Genomic DNA, 23,311 nt, shown 5'->3' with positions numbered 1-23,311 from the left:
ATTTTTGGATCATCACAAAATGTACAAGAGCTTCTTTAAACTGAAAATGCTTATTAAAGTTAAACACTTGAATCGAGAACGTATGATCTTGTATTTGCATTTTCTATCAACTAGGACGATTTTTGCAGGATGCTATGGGTGGGGGGAATCACTTAAATGCACATCAAACGTTCAATAAATAGCGAAATGGGATCAAATCAGGTAAAAATGGAATATAATAACACGAATCTCCATTAGCTAAAGTCGTTCTATGTTGCATGCAATGATTCAGTAACTTATTCACTCTTTTATTCGAACATTTTGAGTACCGGGGTGGAGTAAAGTCGACAGCCGCGCTCTTGTGTCATATTTGTGTTTATGTAAGATTTCTGTTTCGGCAAGGAACCCATAAATATGCATGGGAACACTTAGTGTAAGCGATTAAAAGATATTCTCCATTGACTACTAAAAACATTCGGAACTTGTTCTTGCGATTTGCGTTTAAAGTAATTCATATCTTGCCTGCATTTGAATCTTTTGTTGTAAACTCTTAGTAAACTATTCATTTTTGGCATATTTGACTTACAACAACGGTAATACAAAAAAGTAAATGTACATAAAAAACAACAACAATACAATTTTCCTCCGCATTTACTACAACTTCCTTGGTGTTGTTCTAAAAGCTGCTATTATATATTTCGACAACAATTTCGGAACTATTGCTGCTGCTGCTGCTGATTTATTTTGTTTGCATTAGGTATTCTTTTTTTCATTTTTCATTTTTCACTTGTATCTGTATTTTTCATTTTGTATTTTATTCTTTAACTCTTTAATTGCTCGGCTCGCATGAAGCAAAGTTAACGGTGGTTTCATGTACACATTTTGTACGCACGCCCTACACATCGGCACATCGTTCCTATTTTTCTATTTGCTCTATAAGTTCAATATGCTCTATACTGAAGTATGTACTCCCCGTACCCGTACCGTACCGTACCATCGTACTATTTCGTAATATCTATGCAACACTGGCTTTGATTTTCGGTACGCTCTTTACATTGGGGATATCGTTTTGGGGACTTATGTACGGATCTCGGAATTCAAGTGTTACAGCTTTGGGTTTTCGTCTCGTTAATTGAAGTAGTTCAAAAATGTGTGTTTAGCATAGAAAGCACAAAGAGAATTCAGATATTCAGATAATCGGATATTCGGATATTCCGATATTCGGATATCCCATATAAAGATTGTTTACCAGCAAATCGGTTTTCGACAGTAAAGTAGCTAATTCATATGCACAATGAAAATAGAAATATATGTACTTAGATTGTAATAGTTCTTCGATAAGTTATCATCTTTCGATTCATATAAAGGTATTAGTCGCGAACAACCAGGATTTCATCTTAATTTGATTCTCTAATTTCTTTGTTTATCTGTTTCATATACTCGTCTCTTCTATTTGTTAGATTCACATTAAGTTAAGTTCGAATCGATCGAATGCAATTTGATCTTAGAGATGCGGCCCATCTCGCCTCCCTCCCATCGATGGATGTTGGCTCTACGAGTAAGAAGTGGTTAGTGTTATACTAACCACTGCGATTGTTTGGGCGGGCAGCTCAATACATTTCTAGTCGAATAGAGAAAATTACTAGGTAGTCATTGCTAGGACACGTGGGTATATAATCTGAAACGCACAAGTTGATCGCGCAAGTCAGTTTCGCATGGGCAAATACATAATACATAATACTTAATCTGGCAAAGTTGGCTATGGGTTCTCTAATAATCTACATACACAATCACTTCTTCTCCTAAATATTTGCGTTTTCCAACTGTGTTTCATTTTCACTGCACATCAATTTTGGGGCTCGTGAGTTCTGGCATGTACGCGTGAAATGAAACGGCTAATTAACTTCGAACTGAGATTTCAAATGGCAACTACTTGCGCAGCAACTTGTGCATATAATTATCCGAGGGACTTTTATTCTAGTTGGTGAATCGGAGCCATGGTTACATAGGCCCAACACTTTGTACTACTAGCTGAATAAATCTTGGGCTCTTGAGTTGGCAAGGGGCAAGCATGATCGCCATCACCATCGCAACTTCAGATAGTATTGTCCCCATTCTAGATCGAGGCACCAAGAATATTATTCCAAGTGCCAGGCACCACCAGCTTGCCCTTTGCCAGCTCATCCTGGGGTTTTCGAGGTCACAAATTTGCTGGGATAACAAGGGCTTTTCCAGGAGAAAATACATAGTTGATCGCAGATGGATTGTGAAAAGTGTTCCCACTGCTGGCCTGCCTAACTTTATAATACAAATTATGGTCTATATTCATCGCGATCTTGATTACTGCTTTTGACTTTGAGGGGGAGTATATATATATATATATATATGTATGTGTAGCTTCGAATTAACTATGGAAAATTGTTTCTTATGCGCAGAAAGATCATATACATTGTATACATTAAAATGTGTCGTCTGCTGCGCCGAATCTAAGCTCCGTTTAATTATCATCGTATCGCTTTTTTACAAGTGAATCAGAAGGCGGCACTCGCGACTTTAAACACATTAATATCCATTTAGTTTTCATCTGATTTTTCTCGTTACTCTAGTTAGCCACGTTAGCCATGTTAGCCACTTGGATTTGTAAATAAGTATGTACGTCTGTAGATAAAGTATGTATTTTTGTAGCATTCATAGACCGTTTTCATATCATTTCGTTTCAATTGAAATTGAAATTTTCAGCAATAAACCACTGCGCCTCGTTTGATTCAACGGCTTCAAGAACTTGAGAAGCATTTAACATTTACATATGCATACGCTCAATTATTCAAATACTTACATTTACATAATATGTTTGCATGTGTACGTATTATAATAGATACTCCCTCCGTATAATAAACTTAGCTACCCAGGCCTGGCCCTACTTCTTCAATGGCTTCCTTTTCAGCAACTTGTTGACCACCGTCTTGAACAGATTGGGCTTTATTCATAAGTATCCCAGTGTGGCGTATGTCTTCACGAAGGTGCCGTCGTTGGTGCTGACGTTCCTGTGGATGAGCATTGGTTGGGAGGAGAAGGAGAAGGAGAAAGCGGACTTAGCCACGTTTTAGGTGGTGTGAAACTCATGGCTTTATACTAACTCGTCTTCCCAGGGACACACCGCATTGTGGTCAGCTGCATCCATGCTGCTGCCGCCGGCCCTTTCGCGCGCATCCTTGTCCTTTTCGTCCTGCGAGCTAAGTTTCTTGCCCTCGGAATTTCGCTTCTTGCGCCGCTTACGCGCCTCCTCGTTGCTGGATGTGGGTGTGGCCGTAGCCGAGCCGGAGGCCATCACCAGTTCCCTGCTGCTGCTGCTGGGCGGAGCAGAATGGGAAGGAGGAGGAGGAGCGGCCGGTTCGCACGGCTCGTCGTCCACGGTGTCCACGTCCAGTTCGGCCAGGGGCGCCATGGAGGGCGCAGGGGTGGGTGCTGGCGGTATATAGCCAATGTCTATGCTATCGAAGTCGTCCACTGCATCCTTGGCATCGCCAAACTGCAGTCCCTCCTGGTACTCGTCGGTGGTTGGTGAAAGCTCGTCCAGAACCGTCTGCTCGATTTCAGCGTCTCTTTCTGCATCGTCCGCCCGCACTGCTTGATCCTCGGTGGTGATGGTGGTGGTGTTGGTCGTGGTGGCCATCTTTGCCAGATCCTCGCCTGGCTCTGCTGCCGGGGTTTCAGCGGACACGGGCGTAGTTGCCTCTAGCACCAGGACCTTAATGGTGGGCGGACTACCTGGCTCTGTTTGGACAACACTGCCCTGCTCGATCAGCTCGATTTGGACCTCCTTGACCGTGGTCACAGGCGCCGTGGCCTCGCCTAGCTGGTTGCCTTGGATTGAACAGGAGCTTCCCGGGATCTCGGTCGAATCGACCACCTGATCCGCCTGATTCTCGCTTTCTCCCGGTGGTGGCGTGATCTTCGTTATGGGCGGCGGGGTCTGTTCGGGGGTGGGTACTACTAGAAGCGGCGGCTCCGATGTCGAGGACTCGCCCAGGGATATTTTGTTCAGTTCCTCCTCCAATTCCGCATCGACATCCGAGCCAGATGGCGGATCTTTGGCGATGCCTTGGCCACTGCCGTACACAGCACTGCGTGCCTGCAGCGGAGTGGAGCTGCTGGGCGCCACAGTTGGTGAGGAGGTCGTCGTTGGAGTGCGTCCTAGCTGGAAATCCGGAGTGGGGCTGCCAAGGCAATAGAAGACGCTTTAAAATTCGAGATGATTTGGTATGAAAGCACTTGATTACCTTGGAGTAAATGAGACTGACGCCCGACGCTGCTCCGGAATGTTGGGAATCAGACGCTTTATGCCTGCTTCGCCGCTGTCCACGGTGTTCTGATGGCGAATGCCCAAATTGCGCTGCATTCGATCATTCACATCGCTGTTGTCCGAGGAAGTGCTGCGCATAAAATGTTGATTACTGGCTGTCCAAACATCCGGAGTTTCTGGGTGGTGTGCGCCTACCTATTTAATCGCATTGGCTGCCCGGTGGAACTTAGGATCTTCGACGCTCCTGCTCCACCTGCTGGAGCCGTTGCCGGCGTCTCTGTGGCACTATCCAGTTCCCAGGGACACACGGATAGCTTCACTTGCGCCGCCGGCGGCGGCGGTACTGATTCGGCTGGGTCATCCCACGGGCAGACGGCACTGCTGGCCGCCGCAGCCAGAGCCGTGGACGACGATGTGGACTCCGTGGCATCGAGGACGGTGGTCTTCGTCTTTGGCGTTTCTCTGCGGGACAAACCATGGTACACATATATACATTATAGCAATTCCTGGAAACCATATGCTCTATATACACATTTAGACGGTGGTTAAAAGGAATGCTGGTGTTCAACACGTAGACTTACATATATGCATATGTACAATTGGTAACAGAAAAGGGTAAGAGGCGCATGGGAGAAGCATCCGGAAACGAACAGTCAAATCGGCCATATTTATCTTATGTCGAAATGGTACATAAATAGTACAGAACACACACAATATAACAACAGCAAACATTCGAGCATAGCAACGATTGAAACAATGTATATTCGGAGACAGTTGGTGAAGTCTGGAAGAGAGGCGAGGCAAACAGGATCGCAGCGGTGACATACAGACTCCAGGGGCAACTGGCAACTCGCTGGACAGATACAGATGACAGGAAACAGCAAAGTGGGAATGCCAAAGTCGGTGCATCCGACTTTCATATATCCGGTACTCGATTCAAAACACAAGCGTTACATCCTTTTAGTAAGATCAATCGGACTGGGTGGTTGTATCCCAAAACTTGTTTAGGTACATAACAAAATAGAGCCTAAACTGGATAGGAATATTAACATATTTCAATAATATAGTTTAAACTTAATGCTGAAGTACCGGTTATACTAAGGGCATTGCGGTGAAGTTAGACAACAAGTAAGTTTACAAAAGAGTTTGATGTCGCCCATTCCCCCAAGATGCAATATTTTATGCTAAAGTTAACAAATATATATATTAAGCTCTCAAGTTGCCTAGTAGCTTGGACAAATAGTTGGATATCTCAAAGATGGGCAGAAGAGGCGACAAGTCGAGGGTAACAGAAGGCAAGTAACGCAAAGGTCTGGGGCACAGATCGAAAGATGAACAAAGGAGGTGTGGATAGGAGAAAACTAGCATTACGTTTAGGGTTTGGAAAGAGTTTAGTTAGTACAAGTGGTAAGTAGTAAGCGTTTCGCAAAACCAATCAATAAACATGTCTTACGGAAGTGCCTGCAAACTACTTTCGCGATTCCCGTAAGCCGCATATATCCCAATATCCATGATCGCCATGTGGCGCTGTGGCATATCGCCTCGATAAATTGAATCGCTACTGCAGTGCGTGTGTGATGTAAATTGTATGGCATATATATGATATAATCAATTGTTAGAGTATCAATTGTTGTTCAATTGTTCGGGGGGTTTCAGGTTTCGGGTATCGGGTTTCGGATTTCGGATTCTTTGTTGTTTTCGTTCTAAAGGTCTCGTGCGCATCGTGAAAAAGTTAGTAGTATAGTAGTATATATGTTGAATGGAAACCAAAAGCTTTGTCGCCAAAAATCAAAACGATGTTTTTGCTTAGCTTGGCTCTTTCAGGCAAATCAAACATTGCGAAAAATCAGAAAAATTAGCTCGCTGAATACCGATCGTATCGATTATTGAACTGAACTCACTCAGCACCTCTCCATCCGGTCGAGATCTTTACTTACCTGAAGGGGATTTCGCTGAGATTACTCTGGGAATGAGAGTGCGGTACCTTGGAGCCGGCATCCTTGTTCACACCGATCACGGCCAGCTCGTGGGCGGAGCCCGTGAGGCTGCGATCGCTGCCACGACGACGGGCGAGATTTCCGGGTGGTGGAGCCTGCATCATGGAGCTGCCGGCGGATGTGCCGCTGGGTCCCTTGGCCGCATCCCCCAGATTCGGCTGGCTACTCAGCGCGGCTGTCATTTTCTTCTTGGCACCGCTCACGCCGCCAAAGTTGAAAAAGCGCTTCTTGTACGACGGCTGTATGCCGGTGTCCAGCAGGCGTTTGTAGTGCTCCGACCGTATGAATCTCGGGTAGCAATCCTTCTTCAGCAGCAGCATGTATATGTGCTCCGATGCTGAGTCAAAAGTGAACCGCGATGGATTCTTCAGGCCCTTGAGCACGCTCTCCATGGTCTTGCCATCAATATTAATCTCGCACGGTGCGCCGGGCTTCAAAAACTCCCTACAACAACAACAAAACAAAGATTACACACACATATAAAGGTGATCAAGTGGAGGGTTCGTCATACGCACTCGTAGATTTCGTTGACCTTTCGCGCCACTTGGGAGTGGGCGGAACGGCGCAATCGATTGACTGCTATCCAGAAGCGGATGTTCTCGTGCGAGTACTCCTTCTCCAGGAAGCCGGTAAACTCCTGCAGGCCAGTGGGATCGGAGACGAGCTCCTCGATGGAGATGGCCCACCGCTTGACGCGCTTCTCTGTGGGAATGTCCACAAAGGTGTTGTTCAGCTGCCAGAAGGCAATATCCTCCGTCACCCATGGATTGGAGGGCAGTGCCGGCTGCAGAAAGAAATCGTATTCGGAGAATGTCTCCGAGTAGCAAACGAGCGACTCGCAGGCCTGCGACATCTTCATCCGCGTCCGATTCAGCGACTTGCCCAAGTAGTCAACGTCGCGCTGCATGTCATCGACAGTCTTTTTTTTATTGGGCTTGAGGCCCTGACGATCGCGCGAAGGCACTGGACAGGGCTCCAACGGAGTGAACTGGCCAGGTGGTGGACGGTGAACTCTCCAGTAAGCTCGTTCCTGCGAGTCTCCCACGATCTTGTCACCTTTCTTGCGCTCCTTGGCCAGACGCACCTGCTCCTCGGCCTGCATCGAGATGAAGTCCCACTTGCCCTTCAGGTTCTTGTGCAGCGAGGCCAGTGCCTCCGCCTCGTAGTCCTCCAGTGCATGGCGCTGCTTGTTGCGCAGCGATCGCTTGGCCAAATAGATGGCGTACTCCACGTTATCCGGCGCCTTGTGCTGCCAGGGCCAATAGTAGGGCGTTTGGAACCGATACAGCGACGAGTCGTCCTTCACGGTCAGCGTCTTTGAGTCGTTGACCGGAAAGAAGTAGCCGTGCAGACACAGTTGGTTAGCAATGTTGAGGGCCTCCGACTCCTCGATTTGCAGGCGATCCATCAGCCATTCAATTAGATCGTATCCTAAAAGTGGCCAACATGCAATCAGCGATTAGTTAAATGCTTATAAATCCTTATAAGCTAAATGCAAGTTATCATGACATTGTTTGGATGATGTAACGGACCACTTACCCATAAACGCATATGGTATGGAAGTCAGGAACATCTTCTGCTGTCGCACAGGCACGCCATGTTCCTGATCTTGCATCTCCCGCACCAGCATTTCCATCTAAAGAAATGCAAAATATATTGGAGCAATTCAATTAGGATATGCCAGGTCATTGCACCCACCTTATCGAAAGCCATGGGTCGTGATAGCTTCTCGATGGCCTGCTGTTGGTTGCCACTGCCGCCGCTGGAGCCGAGTAGTCCACCGCCTGACCCACTGACAGATATGGAGCCGTGATGGTGGCTTTGTGGCGCTGCACTCGGCACACTGGCCGGATGCGGTTGCTGGAGCTGGTGCTGCGGCTGTGGCTGTGACTGTGACTGCTGTGGGGCATGCGGATGCGTATGCTGGTGGTGGTGCTGCAGGTGGTGGTGACCCACCGAGCTGCCGCTGAAGGCAGTGGCTGCCTGCGTGGTGGCCGATATGGCCGTGGCGGTGGAGGCTAGGGCGGGACTGCTGCCGCTGTTCGCGTTCCCGCTGCTGCTGCTCGTGGCGGTGGCGGCGGTGCTACTGGCATTGTTGTTGCCACCCGCCGACGGCGACAACTGTTGCATGGCGTGGAGCACGGCATGCGGCTGAAGACTCAGACTGGTTGGCTTGCTGGGCACCAGGGACAACTGGGCCTGTGCCGGTGGCTGCGGGTTGGGCGTGGTTGCACCCGTTCCCGTGGCTGGTGCGGATACGACCACGGGCACGAGGGCCGCCGACTGATTACGGAGCACCAGCTGCCGATCCCTGTCCGGCGGCACTCCGCCGGGTGGTTCCATGACCGCTGTGCCCGCTGGCGCGGCCGCGATTTGGCTGCCGTCTCTGGCCCTTCGGCCTCGTCCCCCTCCTCCTCGTCCTCCTGTTCGTCCTGGTTCTTACTGATCCGCTGGGAACAGTTCGGTTTGGTTGATATATATCAAAGTTGCTTCGTTCGGAAGTGTGCTTTCATTTACGCGTTCCGGATGTATCCGTTCGCTTCATGATCTTTAGCGCGATTTATAACCGCTGAATGAAGTATTCGGTGAATGTGTTCCTACTTCTAATTTTGTGCGTTGCTCTCGGTTTTAGTTACCCGAATTCCATCATGTCCTTGTGTATGGAAATATTTGCTGAAAATAGGCAAACAGTTCGATGAAATAACAGAAGAAGTGAGTTTCAAAGTCTTCCATAAGAGTGTCGAAAAGTACGCTGCAATATTTTAACGAGCTGAAGTCTCGTCAATATGTGGGGTATCATGATGATTCTATTTTCGCTGCATACTTTTAGACACCCACAGTGTGCATCGAGGATGGTAAACATTTCTGATTAAATCCCAGCGAAGGAAAGCACCTTACAATATACATGCGCATCGCTGGAAAACTTGTCGATTGACTAACGAGCAAACTTACAATGTTTCATGGTTCGTTCGGGTTGGCTTCTCCTTTCTTTCCGTTAAAAGTGACGCCCCCTAGTATCGCCTATCGCCGGCGAAGCCCTTGTGGAGTGCCCTCTTCTCGGCCAGCTTGCTGTAGCAACCACCGCAAGATGCTGAACTGGTGTTTAAATTGATTGGGACTCCTTTTACTTATTCGATCCATAAATAGCCCGCTTTCATGGCCTCCAAATGGCGGGTATTCAGTGTCAGGACTTTAAAGGCGGTGTGTGCAGGTGAAAACCTACAAAAGGCGTACAGAAAATACATCAGTTTATATGCAGCTACTGTTTGTGTACAAACAAACAAGCCAACTAACTTGATCATTTCAGGCATTCATTCAAAAACGACGTCATTTTTTATTGCATACTTTCAGACATCTTTTTAAGTACCTTCAGCAGTCAAGTGCTGCTGGCGGGAACTCCCACCTTAACCCGGAATTTAAACGGAAATACGTTTTTCTGGGCCAAATTGAACAATTTACCCCATTCTCCACGTTTTAAGCTGGCCTCTGCGACTTACCTACCTCACAGAAAGGATAGCAATATACAGGATACTATTTTTTATATCCTTGAGGTTACCTCTTTAGTTTCATGACTATATCCCATGTACATACATATATTTCCAGCATAAATGCTCCCGAGTGTAGTGGCCTTTCAAAATGATTTTCCAACTAACAATATAACAAATTGTTATGCAGCTGCGAGGGTATTCGACTTTTGGCTCGCCGAGCGAGCTTTTCAATCTTGTTATTTGTAGTTGCGTGCCCGCGGCAAACTTGTATAACCATTTTGTCATTAACAAACGCACTTTGCCCTATCGACCTCTTTCCGCTCCAGTCAAATACCAGTGGATATATGTAGCAGTGGAGCCGCTCGCGTGCGACTCCAATGTGCCAGGTTTACTGCGCCTCCTTTAATGATAGCGTTTGAAAACAACAAAGGCTGTTGGGCTTAAATTGGCAGAAAAATGGGTCTGTGACACCAATATTGGTAACTATAAGATGCAGGCGAACAACGCCCCTAAATATACATATATTTAGGAGTGGGGAGATTTTTGAAGTACACAATATCATTGGGGAAATCCTCTATACAGGTGTTCAAAAGTATGCAATGGCTCCGATTGAAAGAGCTTCAATTTTGGCCACAAAATGATACTAATTTTAATTTGTTTTCCAAATGAGAATGAAAGCCTCCAAGAAATTCGTTACTGAAGCTATTGTAACAGAGTAGGGTAACAGCCACAGGAAAACACCTATAAAGGTATCCAAAAGTATGCAATAGTTAAGTTTGCTTAATTTGATACTAATTTTATTTGTTTTCCAAAGTAGAATGCGTAGGTTCTTGATAGCTTTTAAGCCATTTATTTGTGAAGCTATTCCATCAGTGGAGTCGCAGGAAAAAGAACTAGAAAGGTATCCAAAAGTATGCAATACTTTTCTGTGAAATTCCAAATGATACTAATACCTAATTTATACCAATAATAATTTGTTTTCGAAATAAGAACTTGTAGCTTTTTCAAAGCCTTCAAGAAATGCGATGGTGTAGTCATTGCATACAAAACACGTATGAAGGTGTCCAAAAGTATGCACTAGCTGAGTTCGAAAGTTGTTTCATTTTCGCTGCATACTTTTTGGCATTCTCGCAACACTTGGCTCCAGAAATGAGAATGTGTTGTAGCTTCTTAAAGCCTTCTCTAGATATGCCCGCTGGACTGCGAGGCGATAAAGTCAATTTAAACATCCCCGGGGCCATTTCAATCCAATCAATAATGCACTCCGTGCGCTGTCTTTCCGCATCGATTTGTTCATTTGTCAATCAAGCGGAGCTCTGGAGCTCTAGGCTCATGCTCGGGCAGAGCATTAGGTGCCCACCTTATGTATGTGCCGAGTGGCCGCTTCTAGCAAATTAAAAAGGATTTAATTCAATTACGTAAGACGTGCCCGGTGCGTACTTAGCGATGATGGCGACCCACTCAAAGGACACACGCATGCATTTGCGTACTTCAGCAATTTGCTGGGCAAATCGGGGACTTTACGGCAAACTTCCGAGCTTTCGAATTGTTTGCGTTTGCAATTCTGCAAAAATCTGCACAATTTCAGGCTGAACAAATGTGGTTTTCCCATTCATGGGGGATATTTTCGGAGCGATTTCTTGGAATACCAATCAACAATGCGAGCTCTAAGCTCATAATTCATCTGCATTCCTAATCAGGTGGTATAGGTTGCTTTCAAGGCGCCTAAACTTATCTGGAAATCGCACTACATACTTAGATGGTATTTATTTACCTATACTTTAGCCCGAAAAACAACAGCTCAAAACTAAGCGAGAAAATAATAATCAATTTCCCGATGCATTTGGCTCAACTCCAGACATTTCCCCGAAAAATAATAATAATTGGAACGCTTTATTCCAGTTACCGAACAGCAGCACAGAGGCATTATGAGGGCTTTACGGACTTCCTGTGCTGGCGCATATATATGCACATATATATATATATTTATATATATACATCGCATATATATATATATATGTGTGCATATGTATATGGCAAACAGCGAGTGGGAAAGTTTGCTTTACTATATTTAATTTGTTTGCCGAGATTTGCTGTTCTAATTTTGATAAGTAGCGCTGATTTTGTTGGGCTTTGTTGCCGCCACTGTTGAAGCGTTTTCCCCACCAGCCCCGCCCACGTGAAGTGCCCGCCCCCACAACCCGCACCACCACCCCCCTTCGCCCATTTAAATGTGACTTTTGTCATGCATTTGTCGCAGGCGGCTGCCCTTGTCGTTGTCGTCGTTACTGGGCCGGAAGTTGGTTTCAAACTGTTGGCAAATGAGTTTCCGTTTGCGAGGGAGGTTTCCTGCCTGCAGTCCTTGTTGTTCTTGCTCTTCTCGCTGTTGACTCTCTGGCTGCCTTTTGCTCCTTTTTGCCTTAGCTTCTGGTTTTTTGTGCCAATGTTACATGCTCGCACAGTTAGCAAAAGTTTATTAATTTGCTGCACATCGGGTTTGCCCACTTTTTATTACATACGGCTGGTATTATGTGTCTTTGTGGACCCGCCCAACCACAATTTGGCCGCTACTCCCCAACAAAAAAACACTTGCAATTGGAACTCGGAATCTGGCAGTCGATGAAAAATTGCCAAACATAATAAACAAATCTGGGCGTTTCGATTGTCTGTCCACAGCTGTGGACCTCTTAATAACCGATTGTACAAATAAATAAGTACTTAATGAGCTCGACGAGCTTGCGATACACATGTGGGATATATTATTTCTTACTTATATTTATCACATAGGATTGCGCCTGCTACATGAAATCCTGATCCCACCAGCTGCCCTATATGCGCCACAATGCAATGAACAATAAACCTTTAAAGTAAACAAGTGCGAGCCTCTTGGCCAACTTAACCAACTCGTAAACAAGGCTGAATTAACTATGAGAAAGCACACACATATCCTTGTGTTCTGGGCCACACACAACACACCGACACGGGATGCAAATTGACTCTGAAGCAGCATTTAGTCGTCCCTCGCAGTGCTGAATGCTGCACCCCGAGCACTGAGTACTAAGTACTGAGCACTGAGCCCTGGCTACCCCGACTATTGGGCACTGGGAACTCTGAGGAAACTGGGGTAACTGGGGAAACTGGGGAAACTGAGGAAACTCAGGAAACTCAAGATGCCCACAGTTCGCAGTGGTAGGAGCTTATCTTTGCATTGATATTGATTACCATCTCGTGCAATGGTGCTCTGGTTGCACGGCGCAGTTGATGCGATTACAGCTGGCTGCTGGGCTCTCGAGTTGCCTTAAGCAGGGGGCTTTGTTAAAGGATTACTTTAAGATGCCCCATTGTTTACGTTCTTTTGAGGATTTAATCTTCCCACACATTACTTTGGTCAAGGCCACCGAAACACTGACGCTGCCGCCTACGCCCACGACCACCCCACAATGCCCACCTTGAGAGCCCACAACTGCAGCAGTGCATCGGAACTAAGACTATGCAGCACGCTGGAACGGCTTCCCAAAACTGATTAGATACAGATCCTGGCATTTACCACTCGACCTCCTGCGCTGCATTGGCATAACAATAGTCGTTAATCACTAAAGAGGCCACAGGAATACTTGGAAATCATGAAATCTATTTTAAACGAAGTCTAAAGGAGCTGTTATTTGGAATTTCAAAGGGCTTAAGGCTACCAATTAAATGGAAATATGTATATGAAATATAAAGGAATTTGCACGAAACAGCTTAGTTAAACTGTACGTTAATGAACAAAGGGAATCTTGTTGGGAATGACCGAACGGTTATATCTATATATCTTTAAGAAGCTTATCTTACTACCGGCCAAATTTTATAAGACTAATCCTCTGCGGATTTGTAGAGCCGCCTGGTCATGTGATATGGGCGTCGTGGCCCCATCTGAGTGAACTGGGCTGTCTACAGATGAGTGTAGTGGCGATCGCTCCGCCGTTTTCCATCAAGATCTGGCTGAGTAATTACGCCGTAAATGCGAAAATAACAGTGTGCAGTGTGGAATGGGGAATCAACACTGCCACGTCTGGATTTGGTATGTACTTGCTGGCCGGGGCTAAATTTGTTTGTACTCTTTCGATATTCGGATGCCATAAAATAAGGCCGAGCCATCAAACATATTTGGCTAGACATGCGATAATGGAAGTGTACCATGGGTACGGTACGGTACCATACACCCATTCACATCGATATCGAACTACTTATTCGTAATAGAACTTTAATTTAAGGGCAGTTCATGGATCGACTAGACGTCCAATCAATTTTACCCAGGGAGAGTAATTGGCCGTTTTCTATAACTTATGACTACGCACATGAACTCACACACATCTCGGAATTTGCTGAAAAGAATTTCACGTGCGTACGAAGAGGAAAAGATAAACAATACCTGTTGGGGATCAGTGTAGTGTATATCTAATAGCGACGATAAGGCATTGAGATAACAATCATTCGAGGGTTACACAGGAATTGCCCATAATGGTGCAGAATGTTATTAGTTGCATACTTTCAAACACCTCTCGCCGATTTTTAAGGTTATGAGTAAGTTGTCATCTATGACCACTGGCGATTATCGAGAACTACAACTGATATTTAAGTGTTCGAACTTCATGTTAGTACCGCGTACAAAGTTCGTAAACAAATCGTATTTTGGCATAACTTCGAAGTTATAAGCCAAGAGAACAGTGCTCACATCAACAGTAGACAATGAAAACATCAAGGTTAAGTTTGGAGTTTCCCCCCACCAGCAATGTTTTGGAGCATCGCCCAGCTGAACCAGCTGTCTCCCATTACTTTTGGGGTCGTTTTGGCCTTCGTGAGCCAAGCTGACGTAAGGCCGAAAGCGTTGATCGACTTGGGCAGGCTCCACTGTAGATCGAATCAACAAACATTTTTACAGACTTTCTGGCCAACGAACACCACTGTCGAAGGGGAATACAAGCTAATAAACTAAAACGGTACAGTATCAGAGAAAGTGTGCCTATAGGGGGACTATATTTCTATGTGCGCCCGTGTGTGTGTGTGTGTGTGTGTCGGGTGCGGGTGCTATTGCATGCGTGTGTGTGTGTGAGTGTGGGCGAAGAGAGAGCTTTGATAGGCGCACACATACGCACACACTCTCCGGTTTTTCTATGGAGGGGGCGTAATTGATGATGATTTTGCTAGGGTGCCTGTTTGTGTGTGTGTGCAACAACAATATCAACAACCAGATAGCAGCAGCAGCAGCAGCAGTAACAACAACAACAACAATAACGGCAGAAAACTTTGCGCAAAAACAGTTATTTCACTTGGGGAGTTCAGGACTTGGCCGCTGCTGCTGCTCTTTTTGTTGCTTTCGTTGAACTCTCACACCTTTGGCTATTCGAAATTCGTTTGCAATAACATACAATAAACAAAAATCACCAAGTACACACATTTCCGTATTTTTATACAACCGAGTGTATACACATACATACACCCATACACCCAGTGGGCAATTAAATATTTACGTCCACCGAGCCAGCTGGTTCGCAACTTCTCCCGGAACTCTCACTGTCTTCTCCGCCACACCACAAATTGTGTGTGTTGGTGTGCACACTCGCAGCACACACTCCCACAAACACACACATACCAGCGTCTGGGTCAAGTGAAAATGTATTATTGGGCACTTTTCATATTTTCCACATGCAGACGATTCTCTTTTCTCCGCGTATTGTTCACATTTTCACTGTCAATGTTAGCATAACTAACGGTGTTCGCACTTTCGCACACAAACAAATACATCGTTTTTTTTTATCCTCCTTTTTTTGTCTTCTTTTGCTACCTTATTGCGCTGCCTTTGCTTCGTTTTCGCTTTTCCTTCTCCTTTTCGTTTCTATGTATGGCCTTCTCCTTCGGGGACTCTCGCGACTTTCTACAAAAAATCGTTTTTGCGTATTCCCTTTCGTTGCACAGCACTCTCACCGAAATTGATAAAAAAATAGGAGAAAATCTCACTAAACAAAAAGAAAAAACCAGGCATCTTCCGAAAATGCAGCACACCACGAACCGCAAGGAACACACAACACTATATAAATCGATTCGAAATTCCAATTGTGCGATTGCAAAATACAGAGTTCTTCTATTCTTCTTCTAGTTGGGCCTTCTTGTTATTCCGCCTAGCTGGTGCTTATGTCTCCATGTTGCCCGATGCGATGTGGATGTGCTCCCTGAACCCAACGCAAAAAAACACCGTCAGCGCGAGCAAACGACGCACGCACGACAAGGACGTCCGCCGCACACGATACTTTGAGCCAGTGTCCGCATGTAGGAAAATGGAAAATGGATTTTCCTGCGCCAACAGCGCCAGCAGCAGCAGTCTCCATTTTTCGGCAACCCGAATGCCAACGAGCGAATCGAAACGAATCAAGAAGAGAGCGGCAGAGAGAGTAGCGATAGCGAGAGCGCCAGCGCCAAGTTTCTCGGGTGGAAAAGCTGCGGTCAGCCCTGTGGCAACGCAGTCGGAAAAACCAGTGCCCGCGGCCCGCTGGAAAAGCTAGGCTGCCCGCGAACTTTGCCACTGGAAGAGGAAGATTGCACGAAATTACGACTCCTTACAACTATCGCTTTTTTGGCCATCTCTATCGCGAATGTAATACTCGTTATTTTTTAAAACTTACGGCAATTCACTTGATGTAACTAAACGGATACTCGTTACGGCAATTCCAATTACTTATCGAATATTTATCATAAAGCTTGCCTGTTAAGGCGAAATCGCATCATTTTTCTGGGATATCGAAGATAATGGGGAATAAAATGAGAAAACATTTTAAAATTATACAAAAGTGTGGGCGTGAAAAGCGATAGAAGTTATGAAGACTAATAAGATTATGAAAAACTATCAAAAAGTGGTTCTGGCAGTTTTGGGTGGTTTTAGGGAGTTAGAGTGGGCGTGACAAATCGTTTTTTTTTTTGTTTGTTTTTGTTTTTTTTGCAAATCGATAGAAATTTGCCAGACAAATAGGACTGTGAAAAAATATCAAACCGTTTTTCAGAAGTGTGGCGTGGTAGTTTTGTTCGGTTTGTAGGCGTTAGAGTGGGCGTGACAACATGGGTCAACAAACTTGCTCTGCGTGTATGTCTCTAAAATCTGTATGCTTCATCTAAACCTTCTAACTTTTATAGTTCCTGAGATCTCGACGTTCATACGGACATGGCCAGATCAACTCGGCTATTGATCCTGATTAGGAATATATATGGTCGGAAACGCTTCCTTCTGCCTGTTACATACTTTTCACGAAGTATAGCCTAGTATACCCTCTTGCTCTGCGAGTGACTGGTATAATTATAAGCATGTGTTCATATTAAGCAAAATACAAGGAAATGCTAAAATTCATTTGATCTTTGAAATGCCTATCAATGTGTAACGAATCTTACTCGTTGCTTCATTTCCAACGTTTCATTACCTTGCGCTTAACTTGGCGGTTACAACATTTAAATACGTGAACTTTGAACTTTACCTGTTAAGTACTCGTTACTGCAGTGCTAGAGATTATTGCTCATCCCACTCCATGGGCCGTTAGAAATTTGACTTTCACTCATAAATAAAACATTTTTGTATTATGTATAGTATGAAAAATTAAAGTTTCTCGCAACATGGAGATTCACAATTTGTTAATTTCGTTAAAACTCAGTATATCTAACCTGTCTTTTATATCATACCATTCAGACATTTCCGTTTTAACGCATTTATTTCCATTAATACCTCCCACAAACGGCTAAAACAAATGTTTTTTTTTTTGCGTTGCTTACATACGTACATTTTTATAATCTGTATCTAATAAAAAGAGTTAGGTTGTGATATGTTTTAAAAAGACAACAAGAAATGTATTGAATTAGTACAATAATATAATTTACACATAATATTTGTACACATATTCTGTTAATTTGATACGCTTTCAAATCGAATGAAAAAATACGCTGCTGTCATACATAAAATCCGCCGAATTTTCTCATAACACCTTTTGAGGATACGCCACGTGGTAAATAGTCTAGTTTTAAATTTAATATGTGTCTATATGTCAAAATACACTAGTTAGTTTACAATAGTGTAGCCCACAATCTTCGGTGAACCGAAAATATTGGAAATATGCATTTTGTCAATATTACGTTAGTCCAATACAAAACAATTATTCACTTTGGCATTTCCAAAGGACTAGATTCTACCTACACGTCATCGGAATATAAGTGTACATCTAACCTATGCCACAAGTGGACCACAAACAGAAAAAATTTCGAAATAAGGAGTGTGTTTTCGAAAAGTTTTTCTACGCTACTCACTTGTGTATTTACATAACGTGTCTGTCAAATGGTTCTCATTCTATACTTATTCGATATTTGCTTTTTGCTGTTGTAATCGGACAAATTCGACTGTTTTAGTGACTTACACTTGTGGAAACAGGTTTCCTACATAAATGAAAGCATTCGAGAGAAAAAAATGTAAATTATACGACAAAATCCTATCTATCTACTAGTGAACTAAGTAAAACGCATTAAAATCAGGTCATGTTTGCCCATTTCGTTTGGCTTGATATTTGGGAATATTCCTTCTGCTCCGGTGATATATTTCACCTAATCGGAGACGAAAGGCCGAGTCCCGGTCATTCCTGTAAGTGATTTAAGCAATCTTCTCGCCCTGTAAAGTCTAAACTCATGGCATCGCTCGTCCTTGGTTGCCATGCTCCTCTCCCCGCCTTACTGACTATTTAATCCATCTGATCTGGATAGCGAAGTCTTCTAAAATTATCACAAGAAGTTGGCATTCGTGTGTTCAATGGCGCTTTGTCGGCGTCACATGTAGGAGGGCGAGGACTTGCGCGATCTCGAGCGTGGCTTCGAAGGACTCTTTAGGCTGTGGCGCGAGCTGCTCCGCGGCTTAAAGCCGCGATCGTTCCACGGCTCCGAGACCCGTCCGAACCAGTGTATCAAATCCATAACCTCCAGCTGAAAGGATGGTGCATTAATGTGATGCAAGTTTATTCGCTCATTCGTATCCATGTGCTCACCTGAAGTGTCTGCGGCAATTCCTTGAATATTTCACACTTGGTCAGTTGCGCATGTTGCGAGAGAAAAGAAAGACATTTCGACTTTAAAGCGGTGGCCATATAGCGATCGGCTATTCCCAGTAGGCAGACCACGGAGTCCTCGTCAATGAGAGAGTATAGGGTGTTTTCGCACAATTCCTGTTCGACGTACACATATTTGCTATAGTACTTGAGAGTGCTGGAGTACCCATCTCTTACCTTAAGATCATCTATAGAGTATCGATCTGCCAGGAGCATAAGCTCGCACACCTGTTCGGCACCAACTGTACGATCAATAGGAGCGCCGTAGAGATAGAGGAGCAGGCGCCGGAAGATCACGGGTGAGGTGTCCGTGATGATGACCTTCCGGTTGATCGACTCCTGCATGCCCGACATCAGGGCCTTCTTGAACCACTCACAGCGAGCGGCAACGATCACCCGATGTGCCTTGAAGCTGTGCACCTGCAGGACTTTTGCTGCCGGCTCAGCGGTTTCAGGAACCGCTTCAGTTCCGCCTCCTGCCTTGGCAGCACCAGGCGTGGGTGCGTAGGTGTGAACCTCGAACTCCATGTCGGCCAGCTGGGTGGAGTGCAGCAGGCGTAGGGCGTTCTTCGAGAGATTGCTGCTGGCGGCTATGGGTGGCTCACAGAGGTGCCGAATGAGGTTTAACTGAAGGCAAAATCACGATCGTTAGTCAGATAACTGTTTGAGATATAGCAATTATAGCATTACCTTAATGCTATTGTAATCATAGTATTGTTTGCGATCCAGATACATTGCATCCTTCTCGCTCAGGCCCTGATTTAGGTTGTTCTCGTGATCAGCCATTTTCAGATTGTTCGACAGCATGCAGGTGTCGTCCAGCAATCCCAGCTCAATCACGGACTGAGTGAACTCCTGTTTGCGCACCAGCATGCAGATCTGACTAATGGCGTCCCGCAGGGCGTCCTTGTGGTCCAGTAGCTTGGCAATGACGCCATTCTGTAAAGTATTAAGAGCATGAACTGGAGATCTTAGCCATCCAAGTGGACCAGGTAGCTTACGATCTGACTGGTGGCCAGCTTGAAGCAGAATTTGAACTCCTTCCAGCCCAGCTTGTCGTCCAGTCGATCGGACAGGTTCTCCACGATGAAGATGTAAGCGGGAATGTCCATAATCAGTTGCTCGAGGTTCTGGTTGATTGTGCTGCTTTTGCTCAGGAAATCCATTTCGCAGAACGTAGTCCTGCAATGATTTAGAGATCATAAGTTGGTTATCCCAACCATGGTCCACGGTTACCCACTTCTTGTCCTTGATTATTTCGAGCGCCGCCACAATCCTGCCGTAAATGTCGCGCATTTTCCGCACCTCGTACATGTAGAGCACAAACTTCAGATCGTTTTCCGCCGAACTTAGGCGCTGCTTGTCCGAGAGATTATCGTAGAGCGTTAGACCCACTGGAGCACCGCGACGAGGACGTGGCGAGGGTTCGCCTCCATCGGCAATCTGCAGTTGCATGACAATAGCATCTTCCGCCTGTTGTTGTTGTAGGGGCAGATCCAAGTGGGAGCATTTAAGGTCCTGTTAGGGGAAAATAGTTATTACTGCTTTGGCAACTCCAGCTAATCCCAAGCCCAACTCACCTTACACATGATTTCCAGTGAGTTTTTGATTTCCTCTATCACAGCGGTCAATACAAATAAGGTTGATTCGATCTGTTGGATAGAATGGATTAGTTCTCTGGCCTGGTATACAGTCATTTGTGCCCTCCTAACTCACTTCAGGTACTAGGTAATTAACCAGCTCGGCTTTCTCGTCCACACTCAGACCCACAAAGACTCCGAGAACGTTCTGCAGCAGCTGCTGAACTTGCGACATGAAGATGGGAATGCGGGTGCGGATGTACTTGACGATTTCGTTCTTCTGATATCGCGTCATGTGAGCGGCGTCCGTAATGAAGATATTGCAGAACTGTAGCACCTTGGCGCAGCCTAAAAAGATGCATACTCCTATAGAACCTGGATAACTGATATCCCAGTGACTCACCTATGGCACACTCGCGCAAGGCATCCTGAAAGGTTGCATATAGTTGCGCCGGATCGCGGGTTATGTTCCCGGGATTGATGCACTGTATGACCCGATTGAGAATGCCGTGCAGATCCATTGTTACATTGACCACAACTAAAAGCAATCCGTAAGCAGTTACGCTGATATACACCGGATATAGGCTTTATAATGCTTACACTTCTTGAGTCGTATCAGCCGCAGGTACTTGCGTGTCGGCTCCACCAGCTTGGTAAGCGATGGCTGCAGTTCCGCGAAGCTGATGAGCTTCTCGCACACATCCTCGTCCAGGTCCGGAAGCAGGGACTCCGTGTACAGCCAGTGCAGGATGGGGCCCAGCAGGAAGTTGGGCAGATTACACAGCACGCCCACGGGCGTCAGCGGCGACGATGGCGGCGTGTCCATGGAGCTGGGAAAAGGAGAGGGACTCCGGGCACGGTACGGCGATAGTGGTGGCCTCCGGATGCTGCAGATGGCCAGACCAGTGGTCGGCGGCATGGGCGTCGGCGTTGGCTGCAGCATCAGATCCTGGCAGAAGTTAAAGATGTTCTTGCAGTGCGACTGCGATGTCTCCAGGTGCGAATCCGAATGCGAAGTGGGCGGCAGACGATACATACCGCCACCGCCGCCACACTCGAGGCTCAGCAGACCCGTGGTCCTGACCACCGACTCCGAGTCCCCGGCGTTGCCGTTGCTCAGGCAATTGAAGCTGCTGCTGAATTGATGCATCCGCTGGGCGCCCAAGCCGGACGAGGGCATGGTCTGAAAGTCGCACGGCGGTTGCAGGTAAATGGGCGAGAGATTCAGGCGCGGCAGGGACTTCTCGTGCCCATCGTCGTTGGCCGCCGGCGCCACAGAGATCCGTATGGGATTCGGGGTGTTCGGTCCACTGTGACAGGACCTGGTCGCAGGACGAGCGGCAGCCGATGACGGGGCACTGTTCACGCACATGCTGCAATCGAAGCCATTGAGCCGCAGTATGGAGGCGTGCAGGGCGTACTCCAGGCCACTGGAGCTCTTCACCATCACGTCGCTGAAGTAGGACTCCTGCAGGGCCTCGCCGAAGCTCAGTTGCTTCTCCTGACCAGCGGCTTGGTTGTCCTGCAGGCGCTTGCACTCCACGGCATACCAGTTCTCGCAACTGAGCACCAGCGTATCAGTCGGCGTTAAGGTGTTGGTCTGCGTATGGCAAAGGTCAAAGGTTAACCAAAGGGCTTTGCAGAAGGTGCACATATGTACATATATAATACTTACGCTGAACTCGATGCTGTGGCCGGCAAAGGCGCCGAAGACCAGGCGCGGATTGATCTCGTGGACATCGAAGGTCTCGCAGCTAAAGAGAACACTGGCCGATTCGCAGAAGGTGCCACAGTCTTTGGATTCCGGTAGCGGGCTGACCAGGTCGTTGTACCACGTAATGTCACTGGTGTCGTCCAGGCGGAACTTAATGCTGTGTCGGAGAATATTAGGATGACTCTACGCTTCTTCAGGATTAGCTTACCCCTCTAGACCGGACAGCTCCCGCTTTCCCTCGAACGTGCAGCAGACAATCTGAGGTTTTTGGAGTGGGTGTATATGTTAGATGGATGGAACCGATTCAGGTAGTTGGGAAGTAACGAAGCAACTCACCTCCCAGGTGCCCAGGAAAGTGTGCACCAGTGCCATGTCGGTTTTTTAGTGTCCCGTTTGGAGTTGCCTAATCTCGCGTAGAGCCATGTATCCTGGCCAAGTCAGTGTATCCGTGTGTGTGGGTGTGCTTTTGTCCTGCGGTGTGGAACTGCAGTTTACCCAGCACCAGCGGCGACCAATTTGCATGCTCCGCGCCTTGGATGCGGCCAGGAGTCGTGACCACTGTCCACTTTTTCCTTTTCCTGCCTCTAGAAAGGACCTCTTCTGGATACGGTTATCGATGTGCGAGCGTGCATGTGTATGTATTTGTTGTTGCCAATAACTGTAACTGCGCTGCCGCTGTTGCTGCTTGCTCCGCTACTCCGCCGCCAGGACTCTCTGCAAGGAAACCAGCGAGTCCTCGCGCTCTCGCTGGCGCTCTCGTTCGCTCTCCTCCCGGCTGTTCGTGCCCGCATCCTGGCGTGAGCAGCAGCTGACAAAGCTCAGGAAAAGGGGGAAAAGCTCCGGGAAATGCGGAAAATCACCGTGGCTGGTTATGTATGACAATGCCACCCACGTTCGGCGAGCTTTCTATTTACTCGTCCATGAAATGTTTGGGCAAACACAACGCACGCAACTCATGACGTTGGACAGGAAACCCATTTGCCGTCACTTATTTTCACACAACATTCGGTGTCACTCAAAAAAATAATTAGAAAAGAGTTGGTCCTAAACAAATCATGAACATAAGTTGAAGATATTTTTATCAAATACTAAATATTATATAATATACCCAGTATGTTTATAAGGGATCAAAATATAACATCTTTC

At 46.2% G+C, this 23,311-nt stretch overlaps 2 protein-coding genes across 4 annotated transcripts; both read right to left on the bottom strand.

Annotated features, from left to right (window-relative positions):
- Nucleotides 1-776: 776 nt before the first annotated feature.
- LOC117148609 lies at nucleotides 777-15,913 on the bottom strand. 3 transcript variants are annotated; one of them, XR_004459904.1, is made up of 11 exons: nucleotides 15,592-15,913; nucleotides 9,232-9,498; nucleotides 7,978-8,952; nucleotides 7,819-7,915; nucleotides 6,795-7,710; nucleotides 6,220-6,723; nucleotides 4,478-4,744; nucleotides 4,260-4,412; nucleotides 3,117-4,196; nucleotides 2,816-3,023; nucleotides 777-2,760 (listed from the first exon to the last, which is right to left on the bottom strand). XR_004459904.1 is itself a non-coding variant. In XM_033316091.1 (11 exons), the coding sequence occupies exons 3-11, from the start codon at nucleotides 8,620-8,622 to the stop codon at nucleotides 2,963-2,965; spliced, it is 3,831 nt and encodes a 1,276-aa protein (XP_033171982.1). In that variant the 5' UTR covers nucleotides 8,623-8,952; nucleotides 9,232-9,498; nucleotides 15,592-15,913; the 3' UTR covers nucleotides 777-2,962. The 3 variants fall into 3 exon arrangements, 2 of the variants coding, with proteins under 2 accessions (XP_033171982.1, XP_033171981.1); XM_033316091.1 differs by adding an exon at nucleotides 5,736-5,843 and having other exon boundaries at nucleotides 777-3,023; XM_033316090.1 differs by having other exon boundaries at nucleotides 777-3,023.
- A 1,648-nt stretch (nucleotides 15,914-17,561) lies between these two features.
- On the bottom strand, nucleotides 17,562-22,890 carry LOC117148247. Its single transcript, XM_033315550.1, has 13 exons — nucleotides 22,502-22,890; nucleotides 22,374-22,423; nucleotides 22,127-22,322; nucleotides 21,052-22,051; nucleotides 20,855-20,989; nucleotides 20,588-20,799; nucleotides 20,452-20,523; nucleotides 20,112-20,389; nucleotides 19,873-20,053; nucleotides 19,562-19,810; nucleotides 19,049-19,498; nucleotides 18,812-18,988; nucleotides 17,562-18,749 (listed from the first exon to the last, which is right to left on the bottom strand). Exons 1-13 carry the CDS (start codon nucleotides 22,535-22,537, stop codon nucleotides 18,597-18,599), a joined length of 3,189 nt encoding a protein of 1,062 aa, XP_033171441.1. The 5' UTR covers nucleotides 22,538-22,890; the 3' UTR covers nucleotides 17,562-18,596.
- Nucleotides 22,891-23,311: the final 421 nt, after the last annotated feature.

This window comes from Drosophila mauritiana, chromosome X, assembly GCF_004382145.1.
Source record: "Drosophila mauritiana strain mau12 chromosome X, ASM438214v1, whole genome shotgun sequence".
Taxonomy (NCBI): domain Eukaryota; kingdom Metazoa; phylum Arthropoda; class Insecta; order Diptera; family Drosophilidae; genus Drosophila; species Drosophila mauritiana.
This window is presented reverse-complemented; position numbering and strand designations above follow the sequence as displayed.

What these genes read in the sequence shown, in the direction of transcription:
- LOC117148609 (XM_033316091.1), bottom strand. Translation starts at nt 8,622, where the DNA reads ATGGAACCACCCGGCGGAGTGCCGCCGGACAGGGATCGGCAGCTGGTG. An exon ending in CTCAGCGAAATCCCCTTCAG is followed by an intron (nt 5,844 to 6,219) that starts GTAAGTAAAGAT and finishes CACGCACTGCAG; the next exon opens with TAGCGATTCAATTTATCGAG. An exon ending in CAGCCAATGCGATTAAATAG is followed by an intron (nt 4,413 to 4,477) that starts GTAGGCGCACAC and finishes TTTTATGCGCAG; the next exon opens with CACTTCCTCGGACAACAGCG.
- LOC117148247 (XM_033315550.1), bottom strand. Translation starts at nt 22,537, where the DNA reads ATGGCACTGGTGCACACTTTCCTGGGCACCTGGGAG. An exon ending in CTTTCCTGGGCACCTGGGAG is followed by an intron (nt 22,424 to 22,501) that starts GTGAGTTGCTTC and finishes CAAAAACCTCAG; the next exon opens with ATTGTCTGCTGCACGTTCGA. An exon ending in ACTCTATAGATGATCTTAAG is followed by an intron (nt 18,989 to 19,048) that starts GTAAGAGATGGG and finishes TACGTCGAACAG; the next exon opens with GAATTGTGCGAAAACACCCT.